The sequence below is a fragment of the Microtus pennsylvanicus genome, chromosome X (genome assembly GCF_037038515.1).
Source record: "Microtus pennsylvanicus isolate mMicPen1 chromosome X, mMicPen1.hap1, whole genome shotgun sequence".
Lineage (NCBI taxonomy): Eukaryota > Metazoa > Chordata > Mammalia > Rodentia > Cricetidae > Microtus > Microtus pennsylvanicus.
The window spans coordinates 123,070,974-123,084,153 of NC_134601.1; the positions used below are offsets into that span (position 1 = coordinate 123,070,974).

Sequence of the window (13,180 nt, forward strand, 5' to 3'; positions counted from 1 at the left end):
AAACCTACACTATGTCAAAGCGTAACTAAGCCCGAGAAATGCTCACCCCATCCATCAACGACTGCATGTACTACTCATCGGCGCAGCTGCAATGTTGGTGCCTGGTTTGGGACTGTTGAGCTTCAGAGTTAGAAGAGAAGACACTGCTGCTCTCTAAAGCCATTCCCGTTTGCAGTAATCTGTTGCAGGGGTGCTAAAAAAAATACAACCCCGCTCTGGTTGCTTCCCTACCAGAAAGTGTCAGTTTCCTGAGCTGCACCCAGTGTTTCTCAAATGTCATCATATCCTCCCCTCTGGATGATGGTCTTATTTGCCACTAGGTTTGGAAAGGCATGGGACACATGTTCAAAAAGGGTCCCATATAGAAAACATATCTAAACATCTGACAGCAGGGAAACTGGTAGATAGCTGGTCATACAATGCAGTTCTGAGAAACAGAGCCACTGGGGGTGAGAAGATCGGGTGAGATGATTTGGTTGGTAAGGGTGCTTGTCACTAAACCTGATGACATATGTTCGTTTCATGCCTGGTACTCACATGCTGGAAAAGACAAAGCCTTCCCAGGTGTACCCAAACACTCAAAGACCCCCACCCCCACACTAAATGAAATAAAAACGTAACAAATAAAGTTACTGATGTTTTGAGAAACCCATCGAGTTCTTTTTGTAGGCACAGCAGATGCCATCTGTCAGGGGACAGAGACCAAAAGACCAACAGATTTTCTGCAATGCAAGGGGCAGAGCTAGTTTATTTATCAAAGAACTGGGAATAAAAACAAGAAAAGAAATGAGCAAATACGACTTTCAAAAATGTTACCATGTATCAGTGATGTCAACAGCCACCACCAAATGTTTCCCAATATTTGTGTTCCTTAAAGAAGAATCTGCAGTTCCAACAAATGCCACCCTTATCCCCCCAAGCTGACAGGCCACCTGTAAGGAAAACAATTTACTGAGGACACAATGTAATTTTATCTTCTGCGTGAAAAACAAAATATAAAACCTACAAGAAATACACTTGATTCAAATTAATCATACCAGCAAACCCCTTGCCAATCCGTTTCATTTGGGTTGCTGTAATAAAACAAAGAGAACTTAAAGAAAAAGGGGTTGAATTGCCTCCTGATTCTAGGATAGAGCTCATCATCCTGGGAAACAGGAGGGGGCAGGGACTTCAAGCAGCTAGTCACATCCACAGTCGGGAACAGAGAGAATGAATGCATAAATGCTTATCCTCAGCTCACATTTCTTTTATTCAAGCCAGAACCCAAGCCAGAGAGGGCTGGTGTTGCCCATTTTCTCCCTGGGTCTTCCAACATGAATTCCTGATAATTTGCAAAGACAAGCCCAGAACAGAACCCGACCAAGCCAATCCCTCATGAGGTTTTTCTTCTCTCAGGTGATTCTGGGCTGTGTCACATTGACAAATAAAATTAACCATCTCAGTGAGCAACTTCCTCCAAGAGTGTGTTATGAAAAGAAAGAAGCTGGTCCATTCCCACTCTCTTCTTCCTTGCTCACACATATCCCTTCTACATGTGGCTAGCTCCTTTCTCTGCCATATTGTGAACACCTGGCAGGATGCTAGAGTCGAGAGTTTGGCTTTTCCAGTCCCGCTAAATAAACCCCTCTATTTTATAAGTCACTCAGCATAAATCCTTTAGTCTCAGTAACATAAAAGTCAGTGTAAAGTTCCGCAGTACCCTAATGCAGTGTGGCTTATAGACGGAACCTAACCTGCTACATGTTTGCCACTGCTTGTGAGCTCTTAAGTTTAACTGAGTAGGGGGAAATAAAAATAGTACTTTATGGCGTATGAAATAGAGAGTCAGATGTGTCCATAAATAAATGTGGATTCTGATTTGTTTTACAGTTTCACACACACATGCATGCCACAGTGACTACTGTCACTTTGAACCTACCCTGCCACGTCTGTCCGTCCTCCTCCTCCCCCCATAACTGCCAGTAATATATGGTCCTCTAGCTCTGTTTGCGAGATACACAGTTGGGGAGGTGCAATAAAAATGAGCTGTTTATAGAAGAAACTGGCTGACTCTTTCTATCCATATACAGTAAATCGTATCTTGAGTGCTGAGTGGAATTCTTCATGTCCCATTTTAGTGAAACCCAGAGTGACTGCCTGGGTGCGGCACATACTCTGGAAACTGGTCCTGAAGATGCTGGGATTAAAATTCAAGGAGATCTTAGGACATGAACTCATGTTTATACAGGTTATTTTGCTTTTCGAATCTAGGAGAATCTTGAGTGCTTTTCTGAAACAAGAGCTTCAAGTCATCACTGTTGTAAAGTGAATGCTGTCACCCCAAATTCATACCTGCCTACAAGTCTGAAATGGGATCTCACTGTAGAAAGGTGCTATTGTGTAAAGATATGGAGATGTGGTCATTTTGGATAAGAGTGGCCCAAATCCGATTATAGTGTCCTAATATAGGATAGAAGTGTGTTCTAAGTGTGTTGTTAGTTCCCGGCTGCTCAGCCCCAAAATAATTACTCAGAAAACATAGTATTTGTAATTATGTTTGGCCAATAGCTTAAGCATATTTCTGGCTAATTCTTATATTTTAATTTAACCCATTTCTAGTAATCTGTGTATTGCCACACGGCTGTGGCTTACTGGGTAAAGTTCCGTCTGGTTCCAGCGGGTACATGGCTTCTCTGACTCCGCCTCCTTTCTTCCAGCATTCAGTTTAGTTTTCCCCACCTAGCTCTACTCTACCCTATCACAGACCTAAGACAATTTCTTTATTAACCAATGGTATTCACAGCATACAGAGGGGAATCCCACATCAAAAGTGGAGACACAGAACTTAAGAAGCCATGTCATAGAAGACAGAAGCAGAGACTGAAAGAGTATAGCCAGAATGAAGGGATACCTGAAGCCCCTAGGAGCTGGGCAAGGCAGGGAAGATTTTTCCCTAGGGTCTTAGAGGAAGCTGGAAGAAATTATGAAGAGTTAAATGGAGACCTCCAGAAAGATAGGTCCATGTCCTGAGCCCCAGAACCTACTAATGCCTCTTGGAAGTAGCATCTCTGTAAATGGAATTAGTGAAGGATCATGAGATGCGATCACCCTGAATAAGGATGGCCTTAAATTTAGTGACAGTGTCTTGAAGACAAAGGCAGAGATTGAAACAATGGGGCCATGGGCCAAGAGAAGCCTGAGTGTCTGGGGACTTGGAAGAGTCAGGAAGGATTCTCCCCTAGAATAAGCATGGCACTGACATCCTTCGACCTCAGACATCTGGCCTATGAACTAAAGAATAATTGCCTGTTCTGTAAATCTGCCCAGCTCCTGGTAATTTATGATAGTGACCCTAACCAACCAAGAGAAGCTCCTTCAATCTTGCTTCAATTCCAACTTTTCTCATGTTTCATAAAGCCTAAGAACAACTGTATTTTCTCCAACTTCTCCTGCAAACTTACAGAGCCTCTACTAATGGGTAAGGAAACGGTGGTGAGCACAGCAGGTTTCTAGGGCAAGACACACCTCGCCTACCTTGTCCTTTTTATCTTGCCGGGCGTACGGGAAGCAGGGTATCACAGCAGTTACCCTGGATGAGGATGCAATCTTGCACGCGTTGATCATGATGAGCAGCTCCATCAGGTTGTCGTTAATTTCCCCACAGCCGCTCTGGATGATATAGACATCTTCCCCTCTCACACTTTCACCAATCTCAACGCTACAAAAGAACAATGCCATCTTAGTTTTCTTTGCCTGTTGTTGTTTAAAAACACTCTAGAGAAGTGACAATGTGGGGGGGGGGCACTTATTTCGACTCACATTTCAAGGTACATCCCATAATGGCTGGGGAGTTAAAGCGGCGGGACTTCAAAGCAGCTGTGCACATTGCACTCTCGGTTGGACAGAGACTATGAACTTAGGTTGTTTTTCAGCTCCCTTCCCACTCACAGAGTCTGGGATCCAGTCCGGAGAATGGAGCTACACACAGTGAATGGGCCTTTCTGCATCCACGAACACAATTAAGATAATTTCCCACAGGCTGGCTCACAGGCCCATCTCCCAGGTGACCCTAGGTTCTGTCAAGTTGACAATTAACAATAAGCCATCGCAGCATTGGGTAATATCAAGGTTCTATGACTCCCTGAGACCACCTCCAACTTCAGCAATCCAGCAGGTCCAATCATGGGACTCAGCACAGAGTCACAATCCTGCCTGTGACTTATGAGATGGCTTGAACACAGGACAAAATCAGCAAAGGGAAAAGTACACCAGGCAATCTCGGTGAAAACTTACAAGCATTCTTCCCGAGGGGAGTCACAGAAGCCCACCTCAAAGTGTCCAGTAGCGAGCTGTGACAAGTGGCAAGTGTTACCTACTAGGGTAGACACAGAGACTTAGGGCCCAGGCTTTGTATTGGAAGCTGAACAGTGTAGTCCCCACTGCCTAGTGCATACCAAAATGCTAGCTTTGCAACAGGCGGGTGGGAGCCCAGTGTAAGCCACACTGTTTTCTGGCCATTAATAGTTCACACACAACAGGCCATTCTTATGAAAGAATGGTGTGGGAATCCCTGTGAGAGCTAAGTTCCCATAGGCCAGTCAAGAGCTGACCGTACAAAGAACCTTTCTAAGTTCTAGGCCTTCTCTGTTAATTCCTTGTGGTAATTCTTCTGTTATTAAAGTTAAGCATGGATATTGTCTTAAAAATTCAAATCACGGGAGCTGGGGAGATGACTCATTTGGTAATGTGTCTTCCAGCACATGCATAGAGGGCCTGAGTTTGGCTCCCCAAAACCAACCTTTAAAAAAAAAAGGCCAGGTGCAATGGCCTCCTTAACCCCAGTTCTGGGAGAGCAGAGACAGCAGATCCCTGGAACTCGTTAGCTGACCAGCCAGCCAGCTGAATAAATGAGCTCCAGGTTGAGTGAGAGTCCTGTCTCAAAAAGTAAAGCAGAGATGGATGGAGGAAGACATCTGGTACTGACCTCTGGCCTCTACATGTACATGACCAAAGAAGCATGTTTACATACCACATGCACACAATCAAATCATGATCAAAGTGTGCTACTTCAGCCTGTAATCTCAGTACTCAGGAGGCTGAGATAAGAGGATTCCTGAGTTCCAGCCTCTCTCTCTCTCTCTCTCTCTCTCTCTCTCTCTCTCTCTCTCTCTCTGAGCAGCCTGGAGACAACCAATTTCAATCTTTGATGGCTTTTTAGAGAGAGATTTATTTTCAATTCTCCAGCTACCATGAGAGACTTGAGTTGATTTTTCCTGAGGTGTCCATCAGGTATTGACTTCTCACTACGGAAGACGAGGGTTTAACATCTATCTCTTCCTCTCTGCTCCACGACACGGATGGATGCTTCCGACCTCATCATCATGGCAATACAGATCAGTATTCAAGCTAAAGATTGCCTGCTGCATTTGAACTCTCCATGATGATCAGAGCTGAGCTGTGAAGTAAACTAAAACCAACATTTGTATTTTTCTTTCACGCACAAGCTTCGACATGTGTGTGTTTGTGTGCGTCTTTTCTCTTAGCCTTTCTCTGGTGACTTTTCTATTGACTACACATTAACATCCCACCCCAACCCCCCATGAATAATTGCAGTCTCCTAGTGCTAGTCTTCAAGAACATCTCCACTTTCCCATTCTGCCCATATCTTCCCCACATTTGGCTGACATGGATGGCCCAGCTGCCATAGGGATTCTCGCCACCTCTTTGTTGCACTCCGTCAGAAATTTTCTGTATCCCTTTACGGTATACTTCCTTGTTTTGCTAGCTGTCATCCTGTAGCTCCTAGAGACTTAGTAGTGGCCAATATTTTGAAAATCATATGTCTAAAAATATCTGTATGTGAAGTTAGAGAATCTGGGGTACTCAGCATTGGAAAGTCGGCCCATTCGTGTTATATGACTGCTGCACAGAGAAGAAAACATCACACACTCTGGCACGTCCTTCACAGAGTATCAGACAACAAAGAATCTGATCGGCGCTGATAGAACTCTCATTTTAAAATGGCAACCCTATTCCAATAGCTGGGAGCTTTGCTGTATTCGGGACACTATGGACAGCAGGTGAATTTTGCTTCTAGGTAACTTAGCTTGAGACAAGAGGCAGAAACCTGGGGCTATGAATGGAGCTCAGTGGGAGGGCATTAGCATAAACAAACAGGAAACCCTGGGGGCCCATCCCCCATACTAGAAAGTGAATAGAGAAAACTGAATACAGCTACTGAAAAATCCATCATCAGAATCTGGTGTGAGGGCACACACTCGGAGTCCCGGCCAGACTTTGAACTTCTCTTCCTTTTGCCTCCACCTTCTTAGTCAAAGAATTACAGCTAAATAAAAAGGTGAACCCAAAGAAAAACATATATTTATCCTCCTGGAAATTGGAAGTAGACAAGATCTCCAGGCAAAAGTTGGGAGCATGGGGGTGTGGGTGTGGGTGGGGTGGGAAGAAGGGGAGATGAGGAGAAAGGAGAGAGAAGGGAGAAGGGGAGGACTGGGGAGAGCTTGAGGGAACAGGATGGTTGAGATGGAGGAAGGGTGGATATGGGAGCAGGGCAGAAGATATCTTAATTAAGGGAGCCATTTTAGGGTTGGCAAGAGACTTGGCTCTAGAGGGGTTCCCAGGTGTCCAAGGAGATGTCCCCAGCTAGGTCCTTGGGCAGCAGAGGAGAGGATACCTGAACTGGCCTTCTCCCATAGCCATACTGATGAATATCTTGCTTATCACCATAGAACCTTTATCCGGCGAAGATTGGAGATAGAGACAGAGACCCACATCAGAGCACTGGACTGAGCTACCAAGGTCCAGATGAAGAACAGAAGGAGGGAGAAGATAAGCAAGAGTCAGGACCGGGAGGGGTGCACCCACCCACTGAGACAGTGTGCCTGATTTAATGGGAGCTCACCAAAGCCAGCTGGACTGGGACTGAACGAGCATGTGATCAAACGGGACTCTCTGAATGTGGCTGACAATGGGGCTGACTGAGAAGCCAATGATAACGGCACTGGGTTTTGATTCTACCGCATGTACTGGCTTTTTGGGAGCCTAGTCTGTTTGGATGCTCACCTTCCTAGACCTGGATGGAGGGGGAGAGGGTCTTGGACTTCCCACAGGGCAGGACACCCTGACTTCTCTTAGGACTGGAGAGGGAGAGGGAGTGGGAGGGAAATGGGAGGAGGTGGAAATTTTTTTTTTTTGGAAATTTTTAATAAATAAATAAATTTTAAAAAAGTAATAAAAACCAAAGTGTTTTAAAAAAAATGAAAAACCTCATGGAGATCACCCCTTGTCCTTCTCCTTCTTGCTACTTTTTTGTGCAAAGGAATAAAGAACACGTAGCAGTAAAAAAAAAAAAGAATTACAGGCATGTGCCACCATGCTGGGCTCTGAAAATGGGTTTTAATATTCGATCCCACTCCTGCATAAGGCTCTCTGTTATGGATGTTGACAGTACACTGTAAATCCAGGATGAAAAGAACAGAAAGAAACTGAAATCTATCTCCTTATTTTGAGTGCTAAAGAATGAATACAATGCTTGGGCTAACGAGGTGGCTTAGCAGATAAAAGCAGATGCTTGCCGCACAAGCCTGAGAACCTGTGTTCAGTCCCTGGAATCCACAGAAGAAGCTGGATGTACCAACTATTGGATTCACACAATTACATCAAGTAGAAGGATAATTTGATTGGGTATGTATCTGCAACCCCAGAACTCCTACAATAGGGCACAAGGCTTGGGCAGGACAAACAGCCTTGAGTTTGGGAGTCAGCTAGTCTGAAGCCTGCAGCAGGGCAGAAACACCCAAAAGCTTGGCGGCTCGCCTGGAGAACATAGCATTGCAGGAAGGAGAAAAATCCTACTTCTACAAGTGCAAGGAGAGAGCTGATTCCCGAGTTGTCCTCTGATGTCTACGTGTGTCGTAGCATTCATGTGCACATACGTACAAATAACTTACGTAGCACAATTACATCAAGTATTGGGCTGATTTAATTTGGAAAGCAAGTATTGCATAGTTCAGGGCTGACAAAATACAGCACACAGCCTCTTTTTGTATAGCCCCCTCCCCACCCAATAAGAATGGTGTGGTAGTCCCAGTAATGAATACCCCCCATCTATACCCTAATCCTTTGAATATGTTACATTATATGGCAAGGGGGATGTATACATTCAGATGGAATCAAGCCTGCCAATCAATTGATCAATCGTAAAACAGGATGGTCAGACATAACCATTTAAATTTGTCCCATGGGAGCCGGGCGGTGGTGGCGCACGCCTTTAATCCCAGGCAGAGGCAGGCGAATCTCTGTGAGTTCGAGACCAGCCTGGTCTACAGAGCTAGTTCCAGGACAGGCTCCAAAGCCACAGAGAAACCCTGTCTCGAAAAACCAAAAAAAAAAAAAAAAATGGAAAAGGGGACTGGGACTCCAGCTTGCCCAATGTGTAGGAAGTTTTGAGTTTGATCCCTATCAGTAGGGAACAACCAGGTATGGTGACACCCACCTGTGGTTCTGATACTTGGCAGGTGGAGACAGGAAGATCTGAAGTCCAAGGTCATCATCAGCCATACTCAGAGTTCAAGGCTAGCCTAGGCTACCTGAGTGAGACTGCCTGTAAGCAAAAGACTAGAAAGCTGGAAAAGGCAAGGGCATAGAGTTCTCCATGAAGCTTCGGGAGGAAAGGCAGCCCCTGCTGACCTATACGGCACTTGGACCGTATAGATATAGATATGTAATGCAGCAGTAACAGGGACGGCATGTGGCTGGCAATGCCTAAAATATTTACGGTCGGGCTCTTTATGGAAAGTTTCCCAACTCCTGATCTTATGACTGCTTATCCCCACAAGATCACATTCTTTGGTCTGCCTTTCCTCACCAAGGAACTGCAATCTTCCTATGACTAGCAGTCCAGGGGAGCTCAGGAAACACCATGGTAACATTTCTTCCAAGTCAGTTCTGCTTCTCCTTATAAAGGAGACATCCCTACTGCAATCTGTGGTGTCCGTCTTTAATAGGCTGCGTGGATCAGCTCAAGGACAAGAGACCCTCAGACAAGAAGACTGAAGCAATGCTGAGTGGCTAGGGCAATGTAAAAGATGGCTGCATATTTGATAACACTTATCTCTATTGTGGCACAGGATCTAAGTCTCTTCCCTAGACTCTTTGATCTCTTCCCTAAGAGGGTTTTGACCAATACAAAGTTCTAGAAGTGATGATATGCCAGCTTCTAAGCTCAGACCTTAACAGACTAGTACTTAACTACTTCCTGTCTTTTGAAACACTCCCTCTTGGAAAACTGCTTCTATGCTTGAAGGCAACCCAAGCAGCCCTGTGAAGTGGTTCTTAGCCAAACATCCATGCGAAAGCTAGCCAAACTTATCAGCCACATGAGTGAGCTATCTTCAAAACTGGGTCTGGAGGTCCCACTACCCACCCTAGCTGACAACAGTGCTAACAGAAATAAACCTTCCTTGCTTTGACCTATACACATTTTGGGGCTGGGAGCCCCATAAACAGATTGCTTAAAGCCATCGAGTTCTGGGTGACCTGGCAAATGGCAGTCACCAGAATACTGGGTCCCCCGGCACAGCAGTAAATTAACCAGGGTAAAACCCTACAAGAGACCTGGGATGCCATTATGAACAGTGCCCTGCAAGTTATGGAGGGTTCACTGGGGTGAGAAGAGAAGCTGGAATATACTGCTCCCTGAAAAATGGAAAGAATTTGGAGAAGGTAAAAGTGGAAGCATGCCTGTCTCATGAACTAGCAGTTGAGAAAACTAGGAACCAAGGCGCTGAGGGCTAGGGTGCAGCATCCGGACTTCTCCTCACTACACAAGAGACACTGAGGAAACAGGACCTTACATAAACTGAATCCACTTTTTCTTGTTTCTGCTCTTTCTCATTTCTACAGCCAAACAGGAACAGCCAATTTGAGGACTATGTGTAAAAATCAACCTCTGTCCCCGTGTAGCGCACAAGAAAAGTTAGCACATTAGCCCTGCAAACTCTTTGAGCCGACAGAAATGTGAGCTGTAGCTAGATGCTGTGCGTGTTGGCACTCCCAGCACTGGGGAGGTGAAGGCAGGAGGATCATGATTTCAGGGCTAGACTTAGTGACACAGTGAGCTTTGGAACAGGCTAGACTACATGAGACCCTGACTCAAAGGAAGGAAAAGCAAACAAAACAAAATCCCAACCCAATTATCAAAACACAAGAAACATAACACGGGCCTGAGGAGTCTTGACCATCTTACGATCTCTAATGGTCAAACGTGGGTAAAAGAGGACCCAAACTAAATAAAAACAAGTCTGCTTTCTATTTCAAATAAGTGTATGAATAATTACTCTTGAAGATCCCAGTGAGTTTCACCCAACAGCCCATATAGGACTGGTAGCAGAAATCCAATACTAACCGAGCAATGAATTCATCTAGATTAGCTATGCTCTGCAGCAAAGGATAGCGCTGCCCTGGGAAAATAAGGAAGAGTTGCTTTACTTACTTTCAAAACCCACTCAGCCCAGAAATGTCTCCTCTATTTACATGACAACACCTTCCGAACAAAGACTCTTATTCTATTAGAGTTCCCAGAGCTGCTGAAACTTGGACGGGACTGAGAAAATCCTGCAATATTCAAACCTAGCTCAATTCACCAAAGTCCTAGAGAACCCTCCAGATATTAAACTCTTTGTACAAAGGGAGCTGTGGATGTAGCTCAGCAGTTGTCTTCTTGCCCAGCATCCACAAGGACCTGGGATCCATCCTCAGTACTGAAAAACAACCAACCAACAAAGGCAAAGTGTTTTATATTTAGCTAAGCAGGTCTCAAATCTCCTAGGTAGCCAAGGATGCTCTTGAATTCCCGCTTCTCTTGCTTCTCCCACCCAAGTGCTGGGATTGTAGTGTATGCTACCACATCCTGTTTTGATGTGGTACAGGGAACCAAATCCAGGGCTTCATGCATACTTGGCAAGCAACTCTACCAACTGAGCTACATCCTCAAGCCCAAAGAGGCATTCTTAGGCTGAACTGTCTACACAGCAACACCACCAGCCATCCAGAGTTCCTCCTATTCTCATGCAAGGGATGTAAATGGAGTTTACCACCTGGGAAAGGTCACACGGGATGCATAGAGCCTTTAGAGAAATAATCTTCGTCATTGATATTCATCTAACTCTTAGCTGGGTTTGGTGAGACACACATACTTGTAATTCTAATACTTGGGAGGTGGGGGGGGCGGGTTTCTCCTGTGAGTTTGAGGCCTGCCAGGGCTACATACACACTCAATTCAATACAATCCTACATACCACAGACAAATCCTGTCTCAGAAAACCAAAAATAAAACAACAAAAAGGAAAAACAATGCTCTTAATTTCACAAATTCTCGATTGACTCAAAGTCGTCAAGATTTTCCGATTTCTTCTGGAAATTTCAAAGTTCTAGATTTGAAATTTCTGTCTACGATCCATTTCAAGTTAATTTTTGTAAATACGAAGAATGGTCTTTCTCTATATGTTTTTTTTTCCAGTAAACTTGTTGGATGAAATGCAACTTTGCCAAATGTACAGCGGGTTATCTGTCACTGTATAGTTGGTTAACTGAACTAAACAGAAGGAGGAAAAGAAATTGGCCTCGGGCAAGTGGGACAAGGAGCCCCCAGTTCAACTTCGGAGGAGGGCTACCGTCTGCCTGATTGCACTGAATACTGGTGACCACCTCTTGCTCACGTGAGAAAGGGGTGTAATTTTTGCCAGACTAGCTGTGCGCAGCTGAGGTCCATAAACACAAAGAACCTATTAGCTCGCAACTTTCGTTGCAGCAGAGTTAAAGGAAGCCCAGGGGCTTTCAACACGTGCGTTCTATGTTCTCAGGCTCTTTCCAACTCCCACACAAACCCACCCTTCTGGATAAGACGGCTCAACACCTAGGCTACTCGGAAGAGTCACCTGAGCAGCTGGCAGCACTCTGATCGCCAGCCGCTGGAAGAAGCGTTCGAAAGTTCCCCAGGTAAACCCAGTGCCGGGGACCTGTGCAGAACCTTTTCGACCACGCTCTAGTCTGGGGTGCCGTCTGGCAGAGACTCGGAAACTGGGGCGGGCAGATCCACAGATGTCTCCCTGCCCCCACCACTCCCGGCACTGATGTGATGCCCACACGCTGCGCCCACTCTCAGACGCTCTGTGACTGCACCGATGTCGCCCTTCCGGACTGAGAATACCAGGCTAGGCGGCGCAAAAGAGGGGCCTGGGGTGCCTAGGGGACGACTGGTCGCCAAAGTCCGGGTGCTGGAGGTCTGGCCACTAGAGGGACAACAGAGCGCAAAGACTCCAGGGTGGCGGGGTGTGTGTGAGGGGGTGGAAGGGGGGGGCTCCCTGGTTGGACTTCTTTTTCCCCGGGCGCAGACGCGGTGGCACTGAAGCCGCGTTGCTGCCCGTCCCGCCCCGGAAGGGAGAGCACAGCGCCCTCGGAGGTGCTCCGGGCATGCGTTGGCTCCTGCCTCAGCCCTGGTGTGACTCCCACCTGGTCTCCTGGTTGCTGAACTTCTTGGTGACCACCTTGCCCAGCTCCAGGCCCAGGCGATCGGCCACGCGCTGCGACAGGTCCTGGTGAGAGCTCCCGCTGAAGAGCACGATGTTGGGCATGGTGACGCTCCGGGGGTGAGGGGCGTTCTGTGAAGGAGAAAGCAACAGCGACACAGACTGCTACTGCTGCTGCCCCTGCTACTGCCGCTGCCGCTGTTGCTGCTGCGGTGCCCACGGCTGCTGGTGGAGCGGGAAAACGCGGCGGGACCTAGGGGAGGGGAGGAGCTGGGGGAGGAACCAGAGAGAGGGGAGGAGCAACGGACTAGTCACTGGAGGGTGCTGGGAAGTGGCTTCTGCCCAAGCAGGCTGGGCAGCAGGTTGTGAAGCTCTGGGTGGTCCAGAATCTCCTAGGTGCGGTTGCTCCGTCGGGGAGGTCGATGCTTCACACCTGACCTCTCTGACTTGCCTCTAAGTGAAGAGGTCAATGAACCAGACGAAGTGGGCACATAGAGCCAGCGACTGCAGGAAGGGACCATGGGGTGCCTCACATCAAAAGCCACCTTTCAACCCGGAAACTCAGAACCCAGGGGTGATACATCCAGTGTCCATGTGGGAGAGACCCACAGAGCGGCTCTGCATTTGCACCCAAGAATGAAGCGTGTTTC

At 46.6% G+C, this 13,180-nt stretch overlaps 1 protein-coding gene across 2 annotated transcripts in view; it reads right to left on the reverse strand.

Moving 5' to 3' along the window:
- Prps2 (phosphoribosyl pyrophosphate synthetase 2) overlaps nucleotides 1-12,783 on the reverse strand; it is a 37,453-nt gene extending 24,670 nt beyond the window's left edge. Inside the window, exons 1-2 of one of the 2 annotated variants that reach the window (XM_075957172.1) lie at nucleotides 12,514-12,783; nucleotides 3,517-3,700 (exon numbers count right to left, since the gene is read on the reverse strand). In XM_075957172.1, the coding sequence (XP_075813287.1) occupies nucleotides 3,517-3,700; nucleotides 12,514-12,635 (306 nt within the window). In that variant the 5' untranslated portion in view covers nucleotides 12,636-12,783. Of the gene's footprint in view, nucleotides 1-3,507; nucleotides 3,701-12,513 lie in introns of both variants that reach the window. The other variant, XM_075957171.1, reaches the window with a different exon arrangement.
- Nucleotides 12,784-13,180: the final 397 nt, after the last annotated feature.